The sequence below is a fragment of the Dryobates pubescens genome, chromosome 19 (assembly GCF_014839835.1).
Source record: "Dryobates pubescens isolate bDryPub1 chromosome 19, bDryPub1.pri, whole genome shotgun sequence".
In the NCBI taxonomy this organism is placed as follows: domain Eukaryota; kingdom Metazoa; phylum Chordata; class Aves; order Piciformes; family Picidae; genus Dryobates; species Dryobates pubescens.
The window spans coordinates 20,512,827-20,538,268 of record NC_071630.1 but is presented as its reverse complement, the minus strand read 5'-3'; the positions used below and the strand labels follow the sequence as shown (position 1 = coordinate 20,538,268).

The window sequence follows — 25,442 nt, the reverse complement described above, 5'->3', positions numbered from 1 at the left end:
GCTGTTACAAACAGCGAAAGCTGGAAATAATAGTGTATCCTAAATTTTTTAGTGATGAAAAACCAAAAGACTGAAAGCAAGATTGATTTTTTGTAACCTAAACCTCCATTAATCTTTCTTAGACAGGCCATAAGGAGACTTGCTTGTGATAGAAGACTTTACTGGTAGAAGAAGGGTATCACTGTAGCAGCAGTTTTGATTAGGATAGCATTATTAGATTTATCATGGAACGTCTGTGGATTACACGGTGTCATTTCTGTCCTGTGAATGCAGGTCTTTAGTAACATCATTGCTAATTTCTCAGTGTTTTTCTGCTGTTTTTTGATTAATTAAGGATTTATATCACCCTAAAAGTACAGCAATGGGGAGGATGGGGGGGAAGAGTGTCCAAAGGACTTACGTCTGGTTTTTTCGTGCTCTTTCAGCTTTAGGTGACCCTACTGGCCAACATCTGATTTTCTGCACTGGAAGAGAAAAAAGAAACCATAGTTGTTAACAAGTATCTTCATATAGTACACTCAAACAAATGTAGTGTAATGTGCTTTCTCACATTACATTAACACTTTCCTGGTATCACTTTATCATGTAGCTAAGCTTTCTGTTGCCTCAAGAAAGAAATGTGTTCCAATTTATGAGAATCATTCATAGGAGAGTCTCTATTTTAGAAAATAATTTCTCTTATGACAATGATTGAAAGAAGACTAAGAGAATAGTAGACATCACTGAAATGATTTCATAACCTCCAGCACCTCTAGAAGAGTCCCATTCAAAGTGTGGAAGATGGCATTACTCATCTACCAGTTTATGCCTTGAGCTTTGACCTGTCCTAAAATGATCAAAGAAAAAAATTATAAAAAGAAACAAGAACCCCCCCCATAGGTCTCCTTCCTGTGTGTGCTTAGAAATATGGCCTTAGCCCAACGAGCACTGAAGAACCAAACCAGAAGTTTAAAAAATGCATTCTACGTACATTAAATAAAACTGGAGCTATTGCATAACAAAGAAGCTTTCTGTGCACAGATTATCCTCTGAGCAACAGAATTGAGATAGGAGCTTTTCTAGTAATGTGCGAGTCTGACATTTCAGTGAATCGGTCATTGCTTTTTCACAGATTCACAGAATACCAGGTTGGAAAGGACCTCAAGGATCATCTAGTCCAACCTTTCAGGGTAAGAATAAATGAGATGGCCCAGCACCCTGTCAAGCTGGGCCTCGAAACTGTTAAAGGTAGGAGAATCCACCCCCTCCCTTGCATTTGAATGGTGACAAAAATTTTCTCTGGCATCCAGTCTGAATCTCCCCAGTTGCAACTTGTATCCACTGCCTCTTGTCTTTATCATGTGACTCTTTTCCTTCATTTTATGATATATTGTAGTTCACTGAAGTTTCACAGTTTAAGCTACAGGTGGAGAAGGATTTCATTTGAGCTTTGTTATCTGTAGGTAAGCCATGTCTATTCCATGTGATGAAACTTCGGGGGACCTGCCTGTGAGAGATGTAGGTCTAACTCTAGCTGAAACTGGTGGAATACAAGGTTTGTATCAGCTGCTATTTATTACAGTTACAGACTTTGATTAGTGGCTCCTTTAGTTTATTTCTAAAAATGTTTCTGACATTCCCATTTACAAAATTAAGTTCAAATGCCATTCAAAATCTGGGTTCAATTCTGGAAGATACTGTGACCGATTTTGCACCTACATTGCTTGTTGTAGGAGGGAAATTGCTGTGGAATGCTAAAAACGTGAGTTCTTCCTTTCAGAAGAAAAGAGGTCTCTCTGCTTAATTGAGGACAAGGCCAGACCCATTTATAACAAAGTGGAAACCAGAAGTAATATACAATTCTGATCTATCATTCAGTTGCTATTAGAATGGAGCTACTGGCCTTAGACTTGTGTCTGAGTATATTTACAGAATCATGAGTTAATATTTTCCAACTGCAAGAGACTAAGTTAACTGTGAAACAGATTAGAAAGCTTCTCTTGTTACTTGCTAAACATTTCCCTTTGTGTTGTCTAGTATATCAGTTTGCTGTGTCATTTAATTACTTTTTAATTTGTAAGATGGAAGTGATTAATGTGGTTGGACTCAATGATCTCAGAGGTCCCTTCCAACTGAAACAATTCTATGATTCTAATGCTTCAGTAAATCTGAAGAAAATAATCAACAGACTGATACAAGTGCAAAATATTAAATTACTTGAAAACTTTCTTTTCCCCCATATTTCAAAGTGGTCTAGGCTTTGGATTCCACGTTGAATGCATTGAAGGTAATTTAACGTTGTGTTGCTTTGGGTAGAATCATCAACGGCACAGAATGCAAAAGCTCGGCAAGCCGTGCTACGAATCAGTCGAGAGGAGCTGGAAGACAAATATCTTCGTTTACATGATGAGAACATCTTACTCAAACAGCATGCAAATAAGCAAGAGGACAAAATTAAAAGGTATAACATTGAATTTGTTTCTATTAGCTCACAAAATCATTTTTCCCTGTAAAACATTATTGACAAATTAAAAATGTGGATTTCTTTTACAGCAGTTGTAAAAATCATTCATTGGAATTCATTTTTTTTCTGTTAGTTTCTTGTTGTCTTTGTGCTATGTGGAATATTTTTTGAGTGTTCACGTGGAGAGTACACTGCTATCTACCACTGCAGAGTTGGTACCCCCATAGCTATGTTGTCTAAGTACAAGCAGATATTCCAGGAACTGAAGAAGAGGCTATAGCAGTCTAATTATTAATCAGGAATTTCGTCCTAGAATCAAAATGGCCTATAGAGAAAGATTCTATTCCCGTCTATACAATGATGTTCAGCTCTTATTTATTCCGGGTAGTAGATAACTGCATTGAAGAATCATAGAATTAGAAGGGACCTTTAAAATCATCTAGTCCAACACTCCTGCAGTAAGCAGGGACATCCTCAACTAGATCAGGCAGTTCACTGTCCATCAAGCCTGACATTGAATATTTCCATCACCTCCCTGGGCAACCTATTGCACTGTTCCACCACCCTCACAGTAAAGAAGTTCCTCAAGTCCCATCTAACTCTACCTTCCTCTAGTTTAAAACCATTGCCCCTTCTATTGCTATGTGCCTATATAAACAGTCCCCTCCCCAGCTTTTCTGTAGCCCCCTCTTCAGGTACTGGAAGCCTTCTAGAAGGTCTCCATCGAGCCTTCTCTTCTCCAGGCTGAACATCCCCCTAAACTAGCTCCTGATCAGCTAACCAGTTCATGAAATGGCTTCTGAAGATTCTGCCTCTGTAGATGGGACTATTTCATCACCTAAAGTCCAAAGCATTCTTCCTTTTGACTCAATATTCAGTGAGCCAGGGTGAAATTGACCATCATGATATAACTCTCATCTTTTCTGTCAGGCTACTGTCAAATATAAAATGATGGAACATAGGAATTGTTTGCTTATTCTAAATGGCAAGTCTTGTGTTGGTGTTAGATGGCTTCCCAAATGCACTCATCATCCACTTGGGCAAAACTACACAGAATGTCCAAATTGCAATTAATATTTTAAAGCACTGAAAGTATAAAATACAGTGTTTGTCTACATTGTCAGAGGAAAATCTTAACTCCTCAAGCTAAATTTCTTTCCCAGCATCCCTCATGCCAATATCCTTGTAACTAAAGGTTTGGAATGAATTTGCAGTAGAGGTACTTTGGAAAAAACAAAACAAAACACAAACAACAAACAAAGCAGGCAAAAAGCCTGCTTACAGGCCAGTAACATTCTGTGACATCCTAAAGTTATTATGGGTTCTTTTTGTTTCACTTTTGTTCTTTTAAGTAGAAGCTTCTGTCCACAAGTACAAAAAAATAAAACAAGCCCCTTTAAACAAATGAAGTGTGTCCTTATTTTCAGTTTTCTTTCTAGGCCTGCAAAAATAGATTTCCTGTAAACTAGATACAGGTCTTGAAGATGTGCGACCAATTTTGTAAAGTCTTAAACTTGTCTCCCTCATCAAAGCCACCTTTTCTTTCTTTATATGCCAAGTTTTTTCCATTCACTTCTGGGTATGTTTTCTGTTGTTGTATATTACATCACCCCCATGTGCCCTCTCTGCCTTTTGTTCTAGCTTACCAGTGTTTATCAAAACTAAAGGAAATCAAAGGTACAACTCTTGAGATGCCAAAAGCAAAATTTGTATCCTTTTAAAGATAGATGAAAACCATACCCTCTGTATCTAATTATATTCTTCAGCTAACTGTTCTTTCTCTGAAGCACATTGGTAACATTTACCTAGGATAAAATTGCGTATGGTGATGAGAACTATTAAGTCTCTTTTTCCAGAGTACCTTTTAAATATGTCCACCTATATATTTTAACCACTTTAGAACTGAAATATATATTTAAATCCCAAAATACTAGAGAGGATGTATCATTGGAATGTTGTTGTACTATCAGCATTCTTTCAATAGTTGAATGTTTTGTGGAATTGTAGCTTTTACAGTTTGCCCCATCACGTCCCAAATCTGTAACTTTACTTAACAGCATGCAGAGGTTCCTATATAAGGTCATGCATTAAAAATTACACTTAAGCAGCATATGGAGTAAATATGTGTCCTTCCTTTACTAACCTTAAATGATAAGCCTTAGGAAACTGTTATTTGTCAGTGCTATAAAGCAGATTGCTGCACAGTGGTTTCAATTATCTTCAAAGAGTTCTTCACAGGCAGTAATAGTTACATCAAAACCTGAAATTTATTATTCAGGTTCTACGCTGAAGTCTTCACAGTGATTATGTTCCTTTCAACAGAATGCTTTTTATGCTGACTTTTCACATTCTTTTTCATCTCTTTTTATTATTTTCCGTAGAATGGCCACCAAGTTAACACGTCTTGTTAATGACAAGAAGAAGGCTGAGCAGGTTGGTGGCGGCCCCAAGCGGCTGGGCCAGGCTGTGGAGCAGGAAGAAATGACTGAGCGTTTGCCGGAGAGAGTGCGGATGCTCGAGAAACAAAACAGCCTCCGCAGCAAGCTCATTTTAACTAAACAGCAGCTCCAGGCTGTGGGCCACAGGCCTTATCCCTACAGCTATGTTCAACCTCGTATCAATACTGGCCTTAAAAAAGTGAATGAGGCCACTGGCGTTCCAGGGCATGGGAAGAAAGGTATCAGTCACATCTATTAAACACTACTTTATATAGATACCACTAATTATTGCTTCCCTGTAGCAAGTGTATACTCTTTTCTGTTCATCAATGGGCAGTAGTACCTGTAGGTAGAAAGATTGTTCTTCCTTTTTTTTCCCTTGTATTTATTTATAGTAGTCATGATAACTTGTTTGCTTTTGAGGTCTTTATTTTGAGAATCCACAGTGCTGGGGTAAAACAAAGGTACTGATCTGAAAATAAAGTAAGTTCTCTAACAGTTAAAATCATGGGATTTTCTTAGTAGAAATTCTCTATGTATTAAAGGCTTATAAAAGAAGTATATGAAGAAGTTTAGTGTTACCATGTTATAACAGAGTTTTACATCTGCAGTTTGTTTGCACATGTTTTTCCTTTTCTACTTTCAAGATTTGTTCTAGTCTCTTGATACATGTGTGCACGACACTGCAGACTTGAAAAAAATGTATTACATGTGTGGACTTTCAAAGGCAAATACCAGAATGCAGCCATCTTTAATGATGCTTTTTACTGTCAAGGCTTGCTGCTTTAGGCAGTCTCACTCGCAGTCTTTTATTTATGGTAGCTCCTTTTGGAAATCACACTTTAAAACCTCTCTCTTCTCATGTGAACATTTGTAGAAGTAACTGTACTCAGTTAACGTACACAATGTACAGGTAGTGTGGTGGTGGTTTGTTTTTTTTAAAAGATATCTGCAGTTCAGTGAGTCAGCAGAACTATGTCCTTAACTTCCACAAGGTAAGATCAGGCTGATGGTCAGTTATGTTGTGTTTTTATTCCATCTCACCCTCCCACCAGTCTTTATTTGGCTATATTCATTATTCATGTATGTGCAGACAGAAACAATGCTCATGTTTTCAGAGAGACAATTAAAAGGCAATTGGCTTTACCAGTTTGCTTCTTTAATGTGAATATAGTTCAAGTTTTGACATTTTAAAACACACTTACATTTTCCTATTCTACATAGTGAACTAGGCCATTTTCTTCCCCAAATAGCCTTTTTTGTTAATTTCTTTCAATGATGTAAAACTAGGGTAAGAAATACAATACATTTATTGAACCCCAGTGCTAGCTGGGAGAAAAAAGCCACTTAGTTCAAGGATTTAAGATCAAATGTTGATATGGCATGCTGTGAGGACTTCTCTTGGCATGAGAATAGATCCAGATCAAAGATGTCCTGTGCAGAGCCAGTATTGGGGTTATGCTGACTGAGGCAGTGGGTCTTGAAATGAGGAGAATATGAAGAAGCAGGGGGAAAAAAGGAAAAGTTGTCCACAGAGCATCCAGTTCAGACATTAACATTCTAAAATTTTATCCTCATTGATTAATGATGACAAACCTGGTGTCTGGTATGTGCCTCCTACGTTTAAACACTGCTGGACTCAGCTTGGTCTGTGAAACCATGAAGCTGAATCTCAAAATGGTTTTAGTACAGATCAGAAAATATTCAGAGCAATTATCCAAAATGAAATGCCTGGAAAAATTCAGGAGAGCTTAGCTGTCTCCAGTGTATGAAGAGGCAAAAAGAATCAGCACATAATAAGTACACCTTACTGTATCAGCCTTGTGTGTGGCTGGCAAATACCATAGCAATTTCATAGTATCATCGTATCTGTTTGTTTGGGCTTGAATGCTTGCTAAATGATCACTGATTTCTCTCATTATTATTTTTTTTTCATTGAGAGCAGCCATCTAAAATATATCATGATTTGTACAAAACTGTAGAAATACCCCCTCTAGACACATACCTGCACAAATGTATATAGCACAATGACCAATACCTTTAAAAATACTTAAAATTATATGAATAGATCTTCCTGCTGAAGAAAGAGAAGCAGGAGAAAGAGATTTGGAGAAACCAATGGGGTTTTTGTCTTTCTTAAGTAATTCCTCACTTTTCTTCTTCACCAGAGACTTACTATGCTTCTAAAGAACATAAGGAAATTATTTGCACTGCTGATGAAAATGGTCCTGTAGTTGCTTGTCTAGGTGAATGACATGATTTTGTATAGAAAGTGCTTTTAGAGGAAAAAGTGGTTACAAGTCTGTGTTCTTGTTCACTAGTATTGATATTGTTCTTATTTGAAAACACCATCTCTGTTCTCTGTCTTTAAAAGTAAAATCTTCTTAAAAAAACATTCCAAGACATCTTTTAAAGAGTTATTTTTAACACTCTATGCTGTATCACCCGTTGTTCATATTTTACAGCAGCCATGATGTAGGTATTCTGATTATCTCTGTGATTTTCGTGCAAAAATGGCTAGAATTTGTGTTTCTACTCTATAAATACTGTTTTGTTAAATGCTTTTTTCAGTGAGCATGACAAAAATCTGTATCTTCTTTCTTTTCAGGAATGAGATTTCAGGATTTAGAAGTGAGATCACCGAACCCTGTGGTCCCAGTTGATGGACAGAGTCCACTTGAGGATCCAAGGGCGGAAATAAGAAATTTGTATGATTTTCGTATTTCTTAAATTTGGCATTGTGTTAGTTAAAACTTCAGGTATTCTTGACAGGGAAAAAAGTACATTTTTCAAAAGTTTCCACATTAGAAGATAAAATTGAGTTGTTAGATCTTGCAACAGTAAGACTGGTAGCAATGCAGGAGTGTTTTATGATAAGGAAAACATAGCATCAGGGATTTAGAATGCAAAATGTATTTGGCTGGAAGTTGAAATTGATCTTCAGTGGTGAGCCTCTCCTTTGGCTAGGACTGAGTGCTGTCTGATTTACTACTGGACAAGACTGACAAAATAGAGGATAGCTTAGCTGCAAAATTATTGCCAATACAACTCCTAAAATGTGTGGGATAACCCAGGCAAGTGGGGACTGTATTGTGTGTTGTACTGAGGCTTTTAAGCCTCACAGAATTGCGGAGTGGTAGAGGTTGGAAATGACGTCTGAAATAGAGTCCAAACTCCCCCTACCAAAGCAGGATCATCTAAACCAAATCATACAGGAACATGTCCAGACAAGCCTCGAAGGTCTCCAGAGACTCCACCACCTCTGTGGGCAGCCTGTTCCAGTGCTTGCTACCCTAAAAGGAAAGTTCTTTCACATGCTGAGATGGAACTTCCTATGTTCGAGTTGATGCCCATTACTTCTTGTCCTGTCACTGGGGACCACTGAGGAGAGTCTGCCCCATTTTCCTAACACCCACCTCTTAGGTACTTGTAAGCATTATTAAGATTCCCCCCTCAGCCTCCTCTTCTCCAAGTGAAACAGATCTAGCTCTTTCAGTCTTTCCTCATATGAAAGATATTCCTGTCTCCTAATCATCTTAGTGGCCCTGTGCTGGACTTTTTCCAGTAGTTCTTCGTACTCAGTTACAAAACCAAGCACATGGCCAAAACACTTAAGGTACTTTTAAAAGAGGTACGAAGTAGTGAGGAACTGTAGATTATGCATCAAAAACTTCAGAGTGGAAAAAAAACCATGGATGAATTGTTGCTTAGTCTTACTACAAAAAGTGTAATTGGAAAAATTACCTGAGATTAACTCATCAAGGAAATCAAAATCAGAAAGTTGTGGCCTACTGAAAGTGTTCAGACTTTGATATCTGTAGTTTTCTGCCTTTCTTTTTCCAATTGCTGGATAAATTCCACTGTTAGGATACATCACCTGATTTTATTTTTTTTTTTGGTGTGTAAAGTTTCCCAACACATCAGGATACATCACCTGATTTTATTTTTTTTTTTGGTGTGTAAAGTTTCCCAACACATCAAAAAAGCTTTAAAATCACTTTCCCTGCTCCATCCATTGAAGATCTTGTATTCTGTTGATAGCTGGTAGTGCTGTTTTCCTGTTCAAAATATAATTAGTGCCAATGGATTAGAAGGAGGATACATTTAATATAGAGTATAATAAACCATGAGCTAGATTCTGCTAAACATTATTCAGTCCACATAAACATTTATGTAGATATTTGGATATTTTTCTTTTAATCTTTTTTTTTTAAAAATTGTTAAATGCTAAACTGGTTTTGGAATGTAAGATGCTTGTCTTTGCAGGGAGACTGTGATTGAGTCCCAGAGGGAATACATTGAGGAACTAGAACATACCAGAGATGTACTTGTGAGTCAGCTAAGCAGGAAGGAAAAGGAAATTGAAGAATCTGTCCTACGGCTGAAAGAGCAAGACACAACAGGCCGAAGGTATTGTGAAAAATTGAAATCTCCATGGTGGAAGCATTAGAAGAGCAATGTTGTAATGTTTCTCTATAGCTGTAAAAATTGCTTGTTCTGACAAGAAATATGTACTTCATTCATTTTGTCCCTCTGGTGATAATAATCCTTAAGGATTGTTATGGTAATAGATTATGATTTTTTTTTTTCAGCAATAAGTAATTTCATAATTACCGTTTTGGAGAATATATTTCCAGCTGATTCAGACTCAACTGAAGTTTGACTCATTAAATTTTAACCATTTATTGTTTCTTCAGTATAACTGTTAAAAAATTTTAGATTTAGTTTCATAGTGGGCAACTCAGTGTTCGTAATAGTGGAAAAATTGCAGCCTTGTAAGAGCAGCTTAGCAAATTTTTGAAGGAATAGCTGTGTGGTAGTTCAAGTCAGACACACGTGCTTGCAGAATCTGTTTCACAATAAAGCCTCAATTTGTTTAATCTCTTTTTCAGTTCACTTTTGCACAAATGTATGCAAAATTACACAACTTTGCATGCAGTTTTTCTCTTTGGACTGTTTCCATTCCAACCTGTTACTTTTAATTGAGTTAAGGATCTCGTGGCATCATCCAGCTTTCCTTACTCATTTGATTTCAGTGAAGTTCTACTTGGATGCAAAATATGTGGCCAGTTCTTTAACTACCTTTCAATGGAGAGGGACCCCCTTATTATGTGTGAGCATTTTTTTGTGCATCAGTGGTGCTACATAAATAATACATCATAATGTTGGCTATTAAATTATTCACAAAGTCATAAGTCTCCCCTATTCAGAATTTCCTTTATATAGCTTAAATAGGTTAAAGAAGTTGTTATAAATAATTTCTCAGTCTGTGCATACAGTAAATTCAGAAGAAAAGTAAAAAGTTTTTTTTTATTATTTGAAAATAACCTGCTACAAATCTCAAAAAACCTTCTGTGCTTCATTTTTCTGTAGGTAACCTTTGTTCTTTAAGTCTAGCAGGCAGAAACTGAATAGAACATCTAAATTCAATGCAGCCACCATGTTTCCATGAAACTTTTAAGGTGTTTTAAAGATACACTTCAAATTCAGCTAAAAAAAAAATCCTTAAATAAACTCAGGCTATAAAATTAGTGCAGATCCTTATTGATTTATGTTTATCACTTGTATACAATCTATGTTACCTAACCTGAGTTACTATCTGTGAATTCAGATCTAAAGTTCTCGAAACATTTCCTTAAGGAAAGCCTACACTTGGCTGTCATCTAGTTACATCACTACCTAAAGACAGTTACTCATCTGCAGTTCTTTAGGAACTGTATGATGTCAAAAGGACATAATAAATGTGCTTCCACTGCTCTTCATGTTGTAGCACCATTTGATCTCAGTCTGATGTTAATAAAATTAGGCTACTTTCAGCCTTTAGGAAAACGTTGTTTATTCTGTTACATTTATCCTGGCCATTTATGCAGTTGTGATTGAGAAGTATTAGCCTAGAAACCTTTTATTTAGCCTGACAAAGGCTAAGTTATCCTGAGAAGCAAGGTGGTGATACATTTTTTTTTTATTTGGTTGCTTTTCTTGTACAGAATGTGAACGGGGAAACTTTGTGAGTTGCTAGTCCAGTTGATACAATAGTCAAGACTCTTTAAGAGTAGCCTCAGTATTGTGTCCTTGTTCTACTCATGTGGAAGCAAAGACAAGATGCAAAGGATGTGGTTTAATTAGACCTCAATTTTATTAGCTTAGCCATCTGGGATTTACTGGCATAAATTTGTACAGTGCAGGTCAAGATCCTTTCTTTAATCGTTTCCTTCTGGTGGAGGTTGCTATCAGTCCCCCATTCCCACACAGCTGGGCCCCAGCCTGTTATTGGGACTCCACTTTGTATGCTTTTAATTCAAACGATAAGAGGTCTGGAAAAGGGATTGTCTCTTTGGTGTATGGACATTAACCCCAAACATAATTCTTAACTTTCTAAAGAGTCACTTTCTCCTAACTTCATTTCTAATTTCAGACTTTTTAATCCGTCTTTAAGATGAGGTTTAGAGTGGAAGGATATAGAGTTCATGTTCCTCATTTCTGCACTTGTGGTAGAAGGTGTGCTAGAGCCCAGCCAGCGTGCCTGGTAATTTGGGTTACTGCCTCAAAAGGGATATTAGATCCTTTTCTTCTAACTTCCACCTCAGGCCTAACTCCATGTCTGTAGGTTCTGTGGCAGAATATTTGGCCTTTTGGCAACAGAGAAAATATCGGATGAGTTATCTTTGTAAAGCTTTGTTCTTATATATTATTTTATTATCCTTTGAGCAAAATATGATCTAAGTGAAGGGCATTATTGACTTCTATACCAAATCTCTATATAACCCTTATTTTTAAGTTATATCAGATACATCAACTAGTTCTCTAGATAATAAGTTTCTATTCTGTTCTAGTTTTGTGACTTCATTTGCAGAAAAATTAGTTTTCCCCAACAGAATCTTCCTCAATTGACTTTGCTTTGCCTACAAAATCTGAAATTATTGTGTCCTTCAATAGCAAGCTCCTTGTCATATACCTTTAGGCACTGGACATTTCTTAGACATGTTTTATTTAAATAAATATTGTACTGTAGAGAAATTATTTTATTGCTCTAGTCTGTAATAAGAGCTGAGATTGTGATCAGTGTAATGCACTAATAAGAAATTAATTGCTTTCTGTAGCTAGAAACTTAATGAGATAAATAGTCTTATAATTGTAAGAATTTAAATGATCCCCAAAATAATAAAAAGTAATTTTTCACTTCTGAATTTGAATAATTTACTTCATAATAGCAGTATCTCAAACCTGTTTAAATCAAATGCTGTTTCATTCACTGTTGAAAAAATAGTTAATGTTGATTGTCAGGAGCCATGGGGTTTACATCTGTACATCATAAATTTCACTATCATCTGCTCCTTTTTCTACTTAAAAAGAAAAAAAGCCCCCTGCTTTAAAAAAAAAAAGGGTGGGGGGGAGGGTAAGGGAGAAATAGAAAAAGCCTTTGAAGGCATCAGGTCCTTTTGTTTGATGTGTGGAACAAGATTAATAAAAACGTGCCACTACATTAGCTTTTAAATAGCTAGCATGAGACAGTGCTGCTGTCTATACTCACCACAACCTTAATTTATGTAGATAACATGTTTTAGACATATGACAGTTCTAGCATTGGGTTAAGGCTGTTTCTTGGGGAAGATCTCAAGTTTGTGAGTGTGTTTATCTTCTGTGTAAGGGCAATTAAATGGGCAATGCCAAAACACAATAGGATTTGATATTTTACAGAATAAAAGGAAAGTATTTCATGTACTCAGCTGGTTTACAGATGTGTAAGCTTTGTAGTCCATTTTCTTTGCTCCAGCATGACATTGTGTCAATTCATCCAATATGTCCAAAATAGATAAATACTGGAAGAGAAATTACCTTTTCAAATGCTAAAGATTTTTTCCAGTTTTATTGTATTTTACTTTAGTTCAAATCAGAACTGGTTTCTCTTTCCATACATGAAGAACCTGTGAAAATTATGGGGCTTAATTTCACCCTTTGAAGTAAGGAAAACATCTAAATGAATGTTTATTTAAATTTTGAGTTATTTTAAATGTCTTTTCTATTAAACAGTACATTCTCAAATTAATCTTAGAATTGTAGCAATATAGAACATCTACATGGATATTAAATGATTTTCATGTAGCTAATAAACACCTGCAGCTTATTTGAACACCAGCCATAAACTGTTAAGGTATAAACTGCTAAGCCACTGGCACCAAATACTTCAGAGTGTGGAAAGTGAGTGAATGGTGATTGCTTTTCCTTCTTGGCATTTATATAATTTGATACAATAAAGAAAGATGTATATGTATTGAGTGAAGCTGCTGTCACAGTGCAGTAGAGTGAATTCTGTTATAGATTATAGAAGAAGAAATTAATTTGGGTTTTAACACACTAAATGTTCTCCTAAATGTTTTGTAGAAAGCTGATTTGGAAAGGTTTGCAACTTTTCAGAGCTAAAAAAATAAATAAATAGAAATTTCATTTTGTGATGCATTTCTTTTTAATATAATTTTGAAGGCTAAACATTCGAGACAATGTGGAAATGATCAAGGTCAAAAAACAGCTGGCTGAGAAAAGCAATGCTCTTTCAGCAATGGAAGGAAAATTTCTCCAACTTCAAGAGGTAATTGCAATTTGGTCAGTTATATCCCTTTACTCTTGTCACATAAGCACTTGTAAATGGAAAATAAATATACATGAGTCTTGAGTCTGAGTCACTGCTGAGTACGTGAAAATGAACTACACAATACATTGCACCCAAGCTAGTCCAAATGGCTTAATTTATTTTCTCTTTTTGCAGATGTGTCTAACAGGCCTTAAAGATTTTATCTGTAAAGCTATCCTAGGCAGCTTATGGAGTGAACTGAGCTGTCTGGCCATTGAAAGAGATTCCTGATCATTTAAAGAAAGGACTTTGACTTAAAAGTGCTGATTTCCCAAGGGAGGGATATCAGACCCCTCTCACTTACTGATCTTTGATAAAGCTGGAGAAGTTTGGCTGTTTAGAGTTCTCATGTTAGGACTTAATGTGTTTATAAATCAGTGGAAATTATTTTAGAGGGCTGCTGTAAGTAATAGGTTTTCTTTATAAGAAGAGCAGGTTTATGAAAATACTACCAGGGTATGCAGTGGCATGGTAGATTCCTTGTAGCTTTTACTTGTACAGCATTTTTCTGCTTCTTCCCACATGTACTTGAAGAACTTCATGTGCATGCAGACAGAAGTAGTAATGGTAATGACTTAGAAATGAGAGAGTTCCTGTGAATAGGAATCTTATGTTCAGTAGAGCTTCAGAGGTGGAAGCAGTAGATATTCTTGTAAACTCGTACTACTTTTTGTTCAGTCAGCATGCTGAATAACACTTGTTCCATTCCAGTTTTGTTCTATTCCTTTATCCCTGTGGTTTTCTGCTTCTGCACTTTGTTCTGCTTTGCTTCTCTCTCCTACTTCCGTGTATTGCCTCTATCTTCTCTGCCAAAACAGCTCTTCCTTTAGTAGCTCAAATCTAATTTTTTCACAGAGTTAGCTATAGAGAATGTGAATTCCAGGGGAGATAGGTTTCATATGGCTTTCTGTGTTCTTAAAGAGAAAGCGATAAGTAAACTGTTCCATTTGAGATCATATGCGACTTTTTGGTAATTTACAGCAAACATCAAGTGCTCATGCCTCTTTCTTGGCAGTAGCTGAACAGAAACACATGCTTAGGCTTCAAACTGGTATTTGAAGATGTTGTTTCTAATATTGACAGTGAAAGCTGCACTTTTGAAAAGGATGAGTGTCTTCTGTCTCTCCCTTTTTTCACAAACTTAACAGATAGAACCATTATCCCAGTCCAAATCATTTGAATGTTTGGAACATGTCAACTGAATGGGGATAACTGAAAGATCTAGAATTTCTTGTTTGGGTGGCATGTAAAGTACTTATCAGCATTGCTGGTTTTGGTGATTTTTCTTTTTATGTTTATCTTGATGATTTTTCATGCCTATTGATTTCATTATAATTTGTGTTCAGCTTCTACCAGTTGAAACTCATATAATGAATCCATATTTCTCTTTGAACTTGAGTCAGCTCAAATTATGAAACCGTAGAATGATGAGAGCCTATACGCCTGCTCCATCTCATGACACTGAAGTTGAGCTTGCTATTAAACATTAACAGAACAGTTTTGTTGGATAACAATTTTAAATGCAGCCAGTTGAATGAAGGAATTGTATAATCGACTCAGAAGAGCAAAGGACCCTGAAATGCTTTGGGTTTTATATTTGTTCCCATTAGTGTGTTTATTTGCTTTAATTACAAACTGAGCATTCAGGATTTCATGATTTGCAATATGAAATATGCTAACCTGTACAACTACAATTTAAAATACTACAGAGTTAATTCTCTTGGACAATATCTGCAACAATTTCACAACTGTAGCTAAGAGTAGTTTATGTGATATGTCTAGGAGATATATGTCTATTTTCTTTAAATGAGCTATTTCTAATTGAGAACAATATCAAGGCACGTTTCCCAGAGAAATAAAATTCCAGACTACAAATATTAAACTCTGGTCATCTTTCCAAGTGCTGTCATGACCTGAGTCTTGGGATACCCCAGGGAGAGCAGGATAGAAAACAGTTTCAGCATTGTGGAAAAGAAGTGCTGACAGAACACTCAGCTATAAAATAATATTCAGGTAAAGAGTGCCTTTTTGGGGGGTGGAAAAAAAGAAGAAGGAAAAAGAGTGAAGTCACAGACTCCTTCATGAGAATTAATCCAAAATTGGCAGGAGCATAGCAGACAGTGAAGGATCACAATGACATTGAAGCAAGGAGATTTTTCAGGAGGCAATTTTAAGTGCTCTTAATGAGATGGCTCAGTAGGAAAAATATGATAGCCAGATTTGTTTTCACCTGTTTTGGAAAGTAAAGGGGTGAGAGTGAAACAGTCAGTGAACAGCAGCTTTGTTGCCAAGGTAGAGGTCTGGGTTTTTTTTTTCCTTTATGTGTCATGGATTGAAGTGACAAGAGTTATTGAAATGGAAAAGAACTTAAGGGAAAATTGAAGCTGAAAGATGGGGAAGTAGAAATATGTTCATTTGGAACACATATTTGTCTTCAGGGTTAGAGACTGTAAGGATTCTAATTTTGAGGAGAAAGGAAAGAAGTTTGTCAAGAAATGAAAACTCTGTAAAAGAGTGTAAAAGGTGTCGTTCTTGAAAGTTACTGAAATACATTTCACAGATATAGAACAGAACAAGAGGAGTACTGAAGACTATTAAAAACTGATGGGTAATATACTTCATTATTTTGCTGACTTTGTGCTAATTCTTGTTGTTAAGAAATGAGATATGAAAGGATCAAGTTGATAATTAGGTTTTCTTTAGGTTTTTGTTTGTTTGTTTCTAGGATATTCACACTGTGTGTTAACCTAAACAATTTGTGAAGGATTCACATTCAGTTTCTCCATGTAACTGTTTTGTAGGAATATTATATGGAAAAAGTGAAGTTAACTTTTTTTGTGTCAACAATAATTAAACATTATCTATACTTACATATGTGTTTGACATAATTTGCCATATAATCACTTTATTAAACAGGTTAGGTTTTGGGCTGTTCCATTTCATATTTACAGTGAAATTCTTAAAGAATGAGGCCTTATTAAAGCATTGTGCAGTGTAGGCAGTATAATAGTAACTAATGTTCTGGAAATGGAAGTTCTATCAGTATCCTCCATTTAATATTAAAATTGGTTAAATGTGCCTTCATATAATCCATTGAAGTAAATTAAAATGTAATAGAAATCATGAATTCCTTGCTAAATTACTGCTAGCAAGGAAATAGAACTGAGAGCATTAGGATTCTGAAACAATTACGTATCTACAATTAAGGGTTAACAGAGCTGTGGCAAGCTCTGTGATTAACATAACTGTGGTCAACATTCATTTTTGCTTGCTACTGCAGAGTTTTTGGTCAGCATGTCTAACCACGCTAACCACAGCAAAATCTTTTAATTGCTTAACAGATGTATTTCTTGGTGGTTTTCATCATGACTGAACTGAGGGTTTAATGTTCATGAGAGCAACAAGAATGCCACCTTCTCCTGACCATGTGTAATGAAAGTTGCTTTCAGTTAACTTAGTTCAACAGTGTCTCCTGTTGACCACATTGAGAATATGTATTCAATGTTGCCATGAGAGACCACTGATTGAATATAAAGGGTGTCATAACATTCTAATAAGCATGGTTTGTTTGTTTGGTTTTCTCCCCCGGATTTTCCATTCATCCGTTTCATAGAACCACAAGAACCTGAAGACCAGCCATGATGCTTTAATAGCAAAAGGTGATGACCTGAATCAACAGCTCAAAGAAGAGAGGTTAAAGTGTCTCCATCTTCAGAGAGAACTGCAGTTAATGACTATTTCAAACCAAAGGACAGAGGAGGTGAGACTATGTTCAAGAGAGCTAGAATCTGCTGTAGTTAATACACACAGATAAGGACAAAGGTACCAATGGGATAACTTTTAGTTGCAGAGATGTGAATAGATTTTTCAAACATATATAGAAGACTAACCTGATAATATATATTCTTTTATCCCATTAAAAATTAAAACCTGTGGCTACTAGAATCATGAACCATACCTGTTTCCCACGCCACATGATCACTGCACCAATTGGGACAATAGTTGAAGTTAGAGCATAGCATTTCTTGTCAGTTATGATGCTAAACAAGTGGTTTCTTACCCAGAAAAAAAAAATTAGCATACTTGATTTTTCTAGTATTATTTTGACCTTATTTTAATTATAGTGCAGTGCAGTATTGCATCTTACTCAGTGGTTCAAACCAATCACTTCTATTTCTTTATCTAGTGGCTCTAAGAGGCAGCTGTTGCCACTTGCAGTCACCCAGATATGGGGCTAAAAAAGCAAGCATTTTATTCCTTGTTCTTTTCAACCTACAAAGAGTAAGAGTATACAAACTGACTTTTTTTGGTTACATTTTGTAGCAACTTATGTTTAGTTTTACCATTTGGTTTACATGTTTTGAATGTATTGTACATGAACCAAGGTTACCTTATAGATATTTTCTCCAAACTGTTAAGCTATTGTAATACATGCAGAGAGTATCTTCTGGGTTAAAGTATCCAGTATTTTCAAAGCTGTATCTTGCTTTAGTGACTATTTTGAAGGCAAAGACTTACTGTTTCTGCAAAGTCAATTAAAAAAAAATTTCCTCTATAGGAGCCATTAATTACCTAATAATAATACCACAATGGAAATAAACATTTTTAATGTGGTAGACCTTGTTGTTTTCAAAGGCAGAATGTGATGCCGTTGTTCAACTGTGACATGTTGGTCTCATCTTCATATAAACAACATTCAAATGACTGTCTGGGCCATGCAGACTGCATGTAAATCCATGCAGTGAATAAAGTGTTATTTTGAAGCTTCTAAGATACCTTTGTATAAAAAGAGCAAACCACAGTCGAACAGTGCCTACAGATTATTAGCTAATTGTTTTTACACTTTCATTGAAATTTCCTCTTGTGCTATGCATTGCTTGAAATTTCCTTCTTCACGTTAGCTGCAGGAAAGAATGAGTGATCTAGAGAAAGAGAAGGAACTTTTGAAGCAAGAGTACTACAAGCTGTGTAACAGGTAAGTTATGGTTTCTTTATATAAAACCCTTGAATCTTACCCTGTTTGGTAACTCTTCATATACTGTGTGCATGAATGTGCATATGTGTAGTTTGTGTTTGTGCACACATGTAAATATATTCTTGCTGCAGTTCATCATACCAGTAAGCATTAATGCAAACTTTTATGGTGTTCTGTCTGTTTTTCATCTGTTCTGTTGATACACAGCAGCTTCCATACTCTTGAAATAGTAGAATACTTTTTTTTTTTATCTAATTTTAAAAATAAGTACAAGTCACTTTTTCTTTTGAACATCAACACAAAAAGTTCTTACTTATATTTCTAATTTGGTTTATTTTGGGTAGGGTTAGAGTTGAAAGAAGAATATATCTAGGTAGACAAATATGCCTTTGGGTTTATTTTATTCTATATAGGGAAAAGGCATGTTTGAATTTGCTGTAGAAGTTCTTCCAGCCCTTCTCAGTGGACCTATATAAACTCTGGTATTTGACAGCTTCTCCAATGTTTATTTTTGAAGGATGATTTCTTTGGTAATAGCTACCATTTCACTAGTACTGGTTGTGCTTGAAGTTTTTGTACAAGCTCCAGTGAGTTTTTTACAGTGGTTCCTATATGTAGTAAGTAGTATAAATTGTTTCAGCAGTGCTTACAATGAAAATACATTGCCAAATACATTTCAGAAATTATCTGATAGAAGTATAGGGATTATAGTCAGCTGCCACAGGCATATTAAAGGAACAAAAATGATCTTCAAATGAACTTTTCCTATTTTGTGAAATCACGTAGTCTTTTACACTGAAGAGGTTTAGAACATAAGACAGATGTGCTCGAGCTAATAATTGCCTCAGAAAGAAGGTTACATGCTTGAAATATTTTCTCATATCAAAATTATTTCTCCTTGTAAAGTTTGCTTGGTTTTTCAGTGTGATATCTGTCAAAAAATACCAATGACCAAACACAGTGTTTATAGTATTCTTACAATATTTATTCTATAATTTCACTGTAGAAGTCAAAAAACCCCATAAAATATTATAGTAGCAAAGACTTGTGAGTACAAATAGTTAAAACTTTTTTTTTTACACATGCACTATTATTTAGAGTTCTGTTTAGGTGCAGTTGTCAGCTGTTTCTTGCTTTGAGTAACTGGCTAAAGATGGTTCTCTCACAATATGTTAAACTACAATATGACTTTTCTTTTACCTGAAATGATCTGTTTTTCATATACTCCCATTTAAACTTTGGTTCATGTTTCATCATTTCATGTTACTATATAAGTAACAAGAAATCAGAAAAATAAATGGATCATGGAATTTTAACCACTGTTTCATGGCCATCTTTTTCTGTTGCTCTCTTGAGCAATGCGGCTTTACTGCAGCTTACCTGTTGCTGGCAGTGGCTAGGCCAGTGCCCACGGGTGCCAGGTAATCAACAAATACTTCTTTCTTTTTTGAATGGATGAAAAGGGAACGAAGCCCATTCTTTGCCAACGTTATTTCTTTTGAAATTCATTTGAAGTTGATGGGAATTTTGCCAAAGCCAAGACTGCAGAACTGAATCTGAAAAAATTGCAAAGAACAAGTATGAATTTGTCAGTTGACTATTATTATTTAGTCAGCATCCAAGAAAACAATTCATTTGGATAAAACATTTGGAGGAATTGTTTTCATATGACCTTGTAATACAAACCTAGCAATGCTTAAACTCCCTCCAAAGGAAACAGTGCCAGATGTGGATGACCATTTATAGCTACCCAGATGGCTCCAACTCCAGCGAAATACAGTAAATGTGAAAGAAATTCCACATGAATTCAAGTAAAAGCAATGTTCAAATTCAAAGGAAGAAAGTCACAGTAGACTCAATTCAAACTGACTTCAGCATTATATAGTCTTGGATAAAACCTGTCTACTAAATTGCTCTTCATTTAAATAGCTAAATTCCAAATTACTATCATAGTAATCAATGATTTTTCTGCCAGCCTTTTGAAAAACTGAAACAATGTCTAGCTGCATCTTTATATTAAGTAATTCACAGGGGATTGGAAGGGGCCTTTGGAGATGATCTAGTCCAAGCCCACCACCAGAAATTGTAAATGTACCTAAAGGTAATGAATGAATGCACCTGTAACTGGGTATCACAGTCATTAAAACTTGAAAACAGTTTTGGAAGTGTGAAGTCAAAGGATGTTTGATATCTTTTCTTGCTAAGATTTATTTTTTTCCTTATGGGAGCCAAGCAAACTTTGAAGAGGGGTAAGTCTAAACAGTTGTAGAACACACTCTGTCCCTTCTGTACCTTTGCAGCAGTGAAGAAATGCTTCAGTTCATTATATTCTATGCATATTATTGTCTAAGTTATAGCAGAGTGAAGTATATATTGCTTATGTTCATGCATGCTGTGGGGGACACTGCTACAATATAAGATGGTAAATGGCTAGAGAACTGTATAAAAAGATGAGACAGAGTAGGAAAAAAAGAAAATACAGAGAGAGATCTGTTTTTATGAAAATCACAAATCAAGAATAGAAGTAGACTTCAGATTCTACAGTTTATGCTGTAATTTATTTATTTTTTCTTAAGGTCATTCTTCAAGCATATTAGATACAAATGCACTTAGGTATACTCAGAACCACTTTATGTAGCCATAGCCATCAAAACAGGCAGTTCTTTTCAGCCAGTGTGCACAGTCTGTGAAGCTCTGTGGGCTGTCCCTTCTACAATATTTCTTTCATCTCCTCAGTGTTTTTCTGGTTGAAACTTTTGTTACATAGACCTCTGTAAGAGATTGATTAATATATAGGTATCAGATGACTTTTTACATCATATGTACACACACACACTCACAGATGTAAAAAATGGCCTTTTTTTAAATTAGTGTGCTTCACCAAAGTGAAATGATGAGGAAATGACTCTTGGTTTTTAAAAACCTCTACAATTTCTGATTTTTCACAGAATACAGACATGAACAAAGTGGTTTCTGATAGTTTAATGGTTTTTCCAGTCACTAAGAATGCAAGTATTGAGTAATATAATATGACAACCGTAGTATTCCCTGTCTGTATTATGAAAATACATTGCACTGCCTTGTCATCTTACTGGGAATTGTAAATTATGGAATGAACTTCAGTTCAGTCTGAGTTACACATTTTGTTGTGGTTTCAGCAGTCCTAATTCTGTGTCCATGCAATCCTTATTGCACATAGATCGGTAGTTTACAAGTAAGCAATGTGTTACAGGCAAAATAGTTAGTCTACTTTCTTTGCCCACCTCTGGTTTTTATTTCTTAATTTAGGAAAAAGATTACTTTGTATGTGCTTCTTAATCAGTATCAGAATTGTTGTTTTACAGCCTGAGAAAACTTCTCACTTTGTGGTCAGCATTTTTTTGAGCAGGCAACTGACTTCAGGCTGTGTGTTTCACAGATTTAAAAGAAATCAGGTGGATGATTTCAGTTCTCTACATTAAGAGGGTTTGTATGTGGAAAGAATGGTTTTGTCAGTTGTCAGTTGCTGAGGTCTGAAGTTGTGGATTACTCTGGGATATGCATCTGAATTCCTTTTCTAGTCCCACAAATGCTGCATGCTGCCAACTTTTCTGACTTTGGAGCTCTAAATTAAGGCCAGTTCCTTTGCTCATCCCACAAACTCTTTCATGTTTTTTAACCGCAGCCTGAGAAAGGCGCCTTGGTTTCAACAGCAGCAGACCAGCATATGTTTACTTAATTCCTGAGACATGATGACAGTGGTCTGTGTGCCACTAAAAGCTTTTTTTCTTTATTATTTTGCGTTGAAGCTGATTTCTAAAAGTTTTTCACATGCCACATGTTTTATTGCAGTGCCTTCAGTATGACCCATGAACAGCAGTGGAAATTAAAGGAACAGCAGCTGAAACGGCAAATTGCTAAATTAGAGACTGCTATTGAATCTGATTTAGCAGACAAAAATGAAATCCTTGATAAGTTCAAATTAGAAAGAGGTAAAGTTGTGAAAGAACTATCATTTTTCCTCTTCTGTGTTGGAGTTCAAGTGTATTGCCCAGAAAAGTGTAGCTTCTATTTTTTTACAATTTCAGAGCTGGTTTTAAGTGTATTTGAACAGTATGCTTAAATTATGACTAGCTATCAAGGATAAGAATTGATCCAATAGAAATTGTGCTCAATGAGGATCATATAACTCCATCTGCTTTCACTCTTCATCTCTTGGGTTAATATTTACTCTCTATTCTGCAAAATAGGTGTCAGTTGTCTTGGAAGCAAGTACTTTTTATTTACTGGAAAAGGTAGTGATGTTTTTTTACTTCTACCTGATTGGTATTGCTTGGTCTGTAAGATCTCATTCTGTAAACTTAAGTAGGATATTTAGGTGATATATATTGGCCCAATATGTATTTTGATTGCAACTCATAAGAGTATTATTGCACAGTCCCTGAAGTGTCTTAGAAGGCCCATATCAATACAGAAGGCTATCTGCAACTCTGTAGTCGTCTTCCTCTTGCAGCTCTATAGCCTTTTTGCTAAGATCCTGGGGCAGTGTTCTCCAAAGCCTCCAGGGCAGTGTTTCTTTGTGTTGGTATTATCATGGCCCTGCTACTGAAAACCCTGATATTTTGGTGATGATATATTCATGTGGGATGTGGTTACCAGTGGTGTAAGAATTGTCTCCTTTCTCCCCCCTCTTCTTCCCCTGTCGTTGCAGCTTTGGGGTTGAATTATGTGAAACAAGTTAAGCAGCAGCCAGCACCAACCTTGATCCAAGTGCACTCCAATCAGTGCTGAATAGTCTTATAATAGAGAGTTTGAGTGACTCCTGGTGAAAAGCAGTGTAGTTACATGGGAAAACTGAATGGCAGGACCTATCTCATCACTTCTGTGCCCATAGGCTATTGTGGAAGTATTCCCTTCCCTCTTGCCTCTTTCCTTGCATGTCTTGCATTTTTATTTTTGGTTGGGATCATAGAGACCCAGCCTGCTGAGAATCTGGAGAGGCAAAATGAACAGTGCTAAGGTAGTCTGACCTGACAGATGGGTCCATTTTGGCTCAAAAAGCTTTTAAAATCACCTCAATTTGAACAAAAGCTAGTTTTCTTTCTGTGTAGCATTTACAGGTTTTAATTAACTTTAAGCAACAAGTATGAATGAATATCAAAAATGTAGACAAAAACTCCACTGGGGTTCATGTTCAAAAGAAGTGGACTCCGCTTGTTGCTCTCGTCAAAAAAAATCATGGCATTGAGATAGAAGTCCTTGGAGGGACATCTTGCCTCCTTATCCCTGGAGAAAGTGCTACTTAGATCTCAGTTTATGTTGTAGGGAAAAGAAATAACATCAGCATGAGAGGCCCTCTGTGGGAGACCTGCCAACAGATAGAGGTCTTTTGGGTATATTATCTGTGAGAGTCTAGAAGACTCAACTGCTGATTAAGTATTTCACCATCTTTTGTGAAGGCCTGCAGTCTCTGCCTTTTCGCAAGGCTTGTTTTAATTGTTCTCTTATTTGCTTTCTAATTTTTAGCCCTTAGTGTTTCTAATTATAGTTTCTTCTCAGTTGCACAAATGCATTAAATTTTCCTCATAACTGCAGAGAATTAAAACCTTACTGGTGATTGATTATGTGTTTGAATTGAAAGTGACTTGTGGAGTCCCAACACATGTATGAGTCAGGCTACTGTGTGTAGGAGCAGTGACACTACAGATGATTCATTTTTAGTGGAGATGTCATTTAATATATAAACTCTGCAAAATTAAAACTAACCTGATGTCAATTTTTGAAACATTGCAAAGCCCTTGAGACTAGCATCTCAGCCACCTGTTTCCTGCTGAGTTAAAGCCTCTAAACTGAAAAGCTGTTCTGTAAAAATAGCCAAATTGTGCATCATGCCCTGAGGGTCAACAGGAAAGATTCTGGCACTAAAAAGATACTCTGGGCTCTTTTGTTGAAAGCAGTAGAATATATTCTCAATTAAGCATGTAATGTTTTACCAATCATCTCCCATGAGTGCAGATGGGAATTACAAAGGCTAATATTGCATGTCAGCTTGACAGTTAACATTTACATCATTCTGATCTAAAATATGAATTCATAGCATTTAAGTATGTGGTAAGAGAACATAACTTCAGGATTTTCAGAAAACACGGGGCAAAAATGGAAGGAATGAATACATTGTTAGCAGGGGAATAAAAAGTTTGGCCGAGGGAGTTGAGTGCAAAAGTACTTTTTTTCCTTGGAAACCACAATGGTTTTTGAGGGGAAAATTTTTTTTTTTTTAAACTTTTCCATCTGAAGGAAGTGTTGTTGTTATAACTAAATGTTTCAACTAATTCTTAATTTTTTTTTCTCAGAATGTAGGGAGGTAATCATTGTGGATGTAGCTGTGCATTAGTGGGGATTTGTGTAAAATCTGTCTAACTTTCTGCTGATAGGCTGCATGGTGTTTAGTCATTACAGTTGACAAAGACTTTTATATTATCTCTGTTCCCCTCTTCCGTCCCTCCTTCCAGAATAGAAAGTTTTACTTAGTTGAGCATATCTTTCTGTTTATAAATACAGAAGATGTAGACTTGTCGTGCTGTAGATTATCTGTAATGGAAATTAGAATGTTTTGGGTTATTTTATCCATACACCTATACCAGATCAAAGAGGAGTAGTTTTCTATCCCTTCAACTTTACCAGAGGTTTCCCTATAGAAAGTAAATTAGTTTCTCCATTTTTAAAATGAAGTTTAGGTGCATAGGTTAACATGAAAAAGCAAGTTTATAATTTTTATAATTATGTTGAAGTTAGCATAATGTTTTGGTTTTTTTCTATGTTAAGACCAAAAGGAAAAGCTGATGCAAGAGAATAAAGACCTGCAGTTATGCTACCAGAAGCATAAACAACAACTAGATGAACTGAAAAATCATGTGAAGTTTCTGACCAAGGTGAACTCTATTTCTGTTTAGAATATGAGCCCAAACCTCCCTTCTA

The 25,442-nt window shown here is 35.9% G+C and overlaps 1 protein-coding gene across 3 annotated transcripts in view; it reads left to right on the top strand.

Moving 5' to 3' along the window:
• The window catches only part of RPGRIP1L (RPGRIP1 like), a 69,005-nt gene that overhangs the window by 1,846 nt on the left and 41,717 nt on the right, over positions 1-25,442 (top strand). For 2 of the 3 annotated variants that reach the window (XM_054169974.1, XM_054169973.1), the window contains exons 2-12: positions 1,112-1,169; positions 1,443-1,534; positions 2,296-2,440; positions 4,825-5,120; positions 7,490-7,589; positions 9,148-9,291; positions 13,363-13,468; positions 17,124-17,270; positions 18,412-18,485; positions 22,317-22,456; positions 25,290-25,396. In XM_054169974.1, the coding sequence (XP_054025949.1) occupies positions 1,450-1,534; positions 2,296-2,440; positions 4,825-5,120; positions 7,490-7,589; positions 9,148-9,291; positions 13,363-13,468; positions 17,124-17,270; positions 18,412-18,485; positions 22,317-22,456; positions 25,290-25,396 (1,344 nt within the window). In that variant the 5' untranslated portion in view covers positions 1,112-1,169; positions 1,443-1,449. The remainder of the gene's footprint in view (positions 1-1,111; positions 1,170-1,442; positions 1,535-2,295; positions 2,441-4,824; positions 5,121-7,489; positions 7,590-9,147; positions 9,292-13,362; positions 13,469-17,123; positions 17,271-18,411; positions 18,486-22,316; positions 22,457-25,289; positions 25,397-25,442) is intronic. The other variant, XM_054169975.1, reaches the window with a different exon arrangement.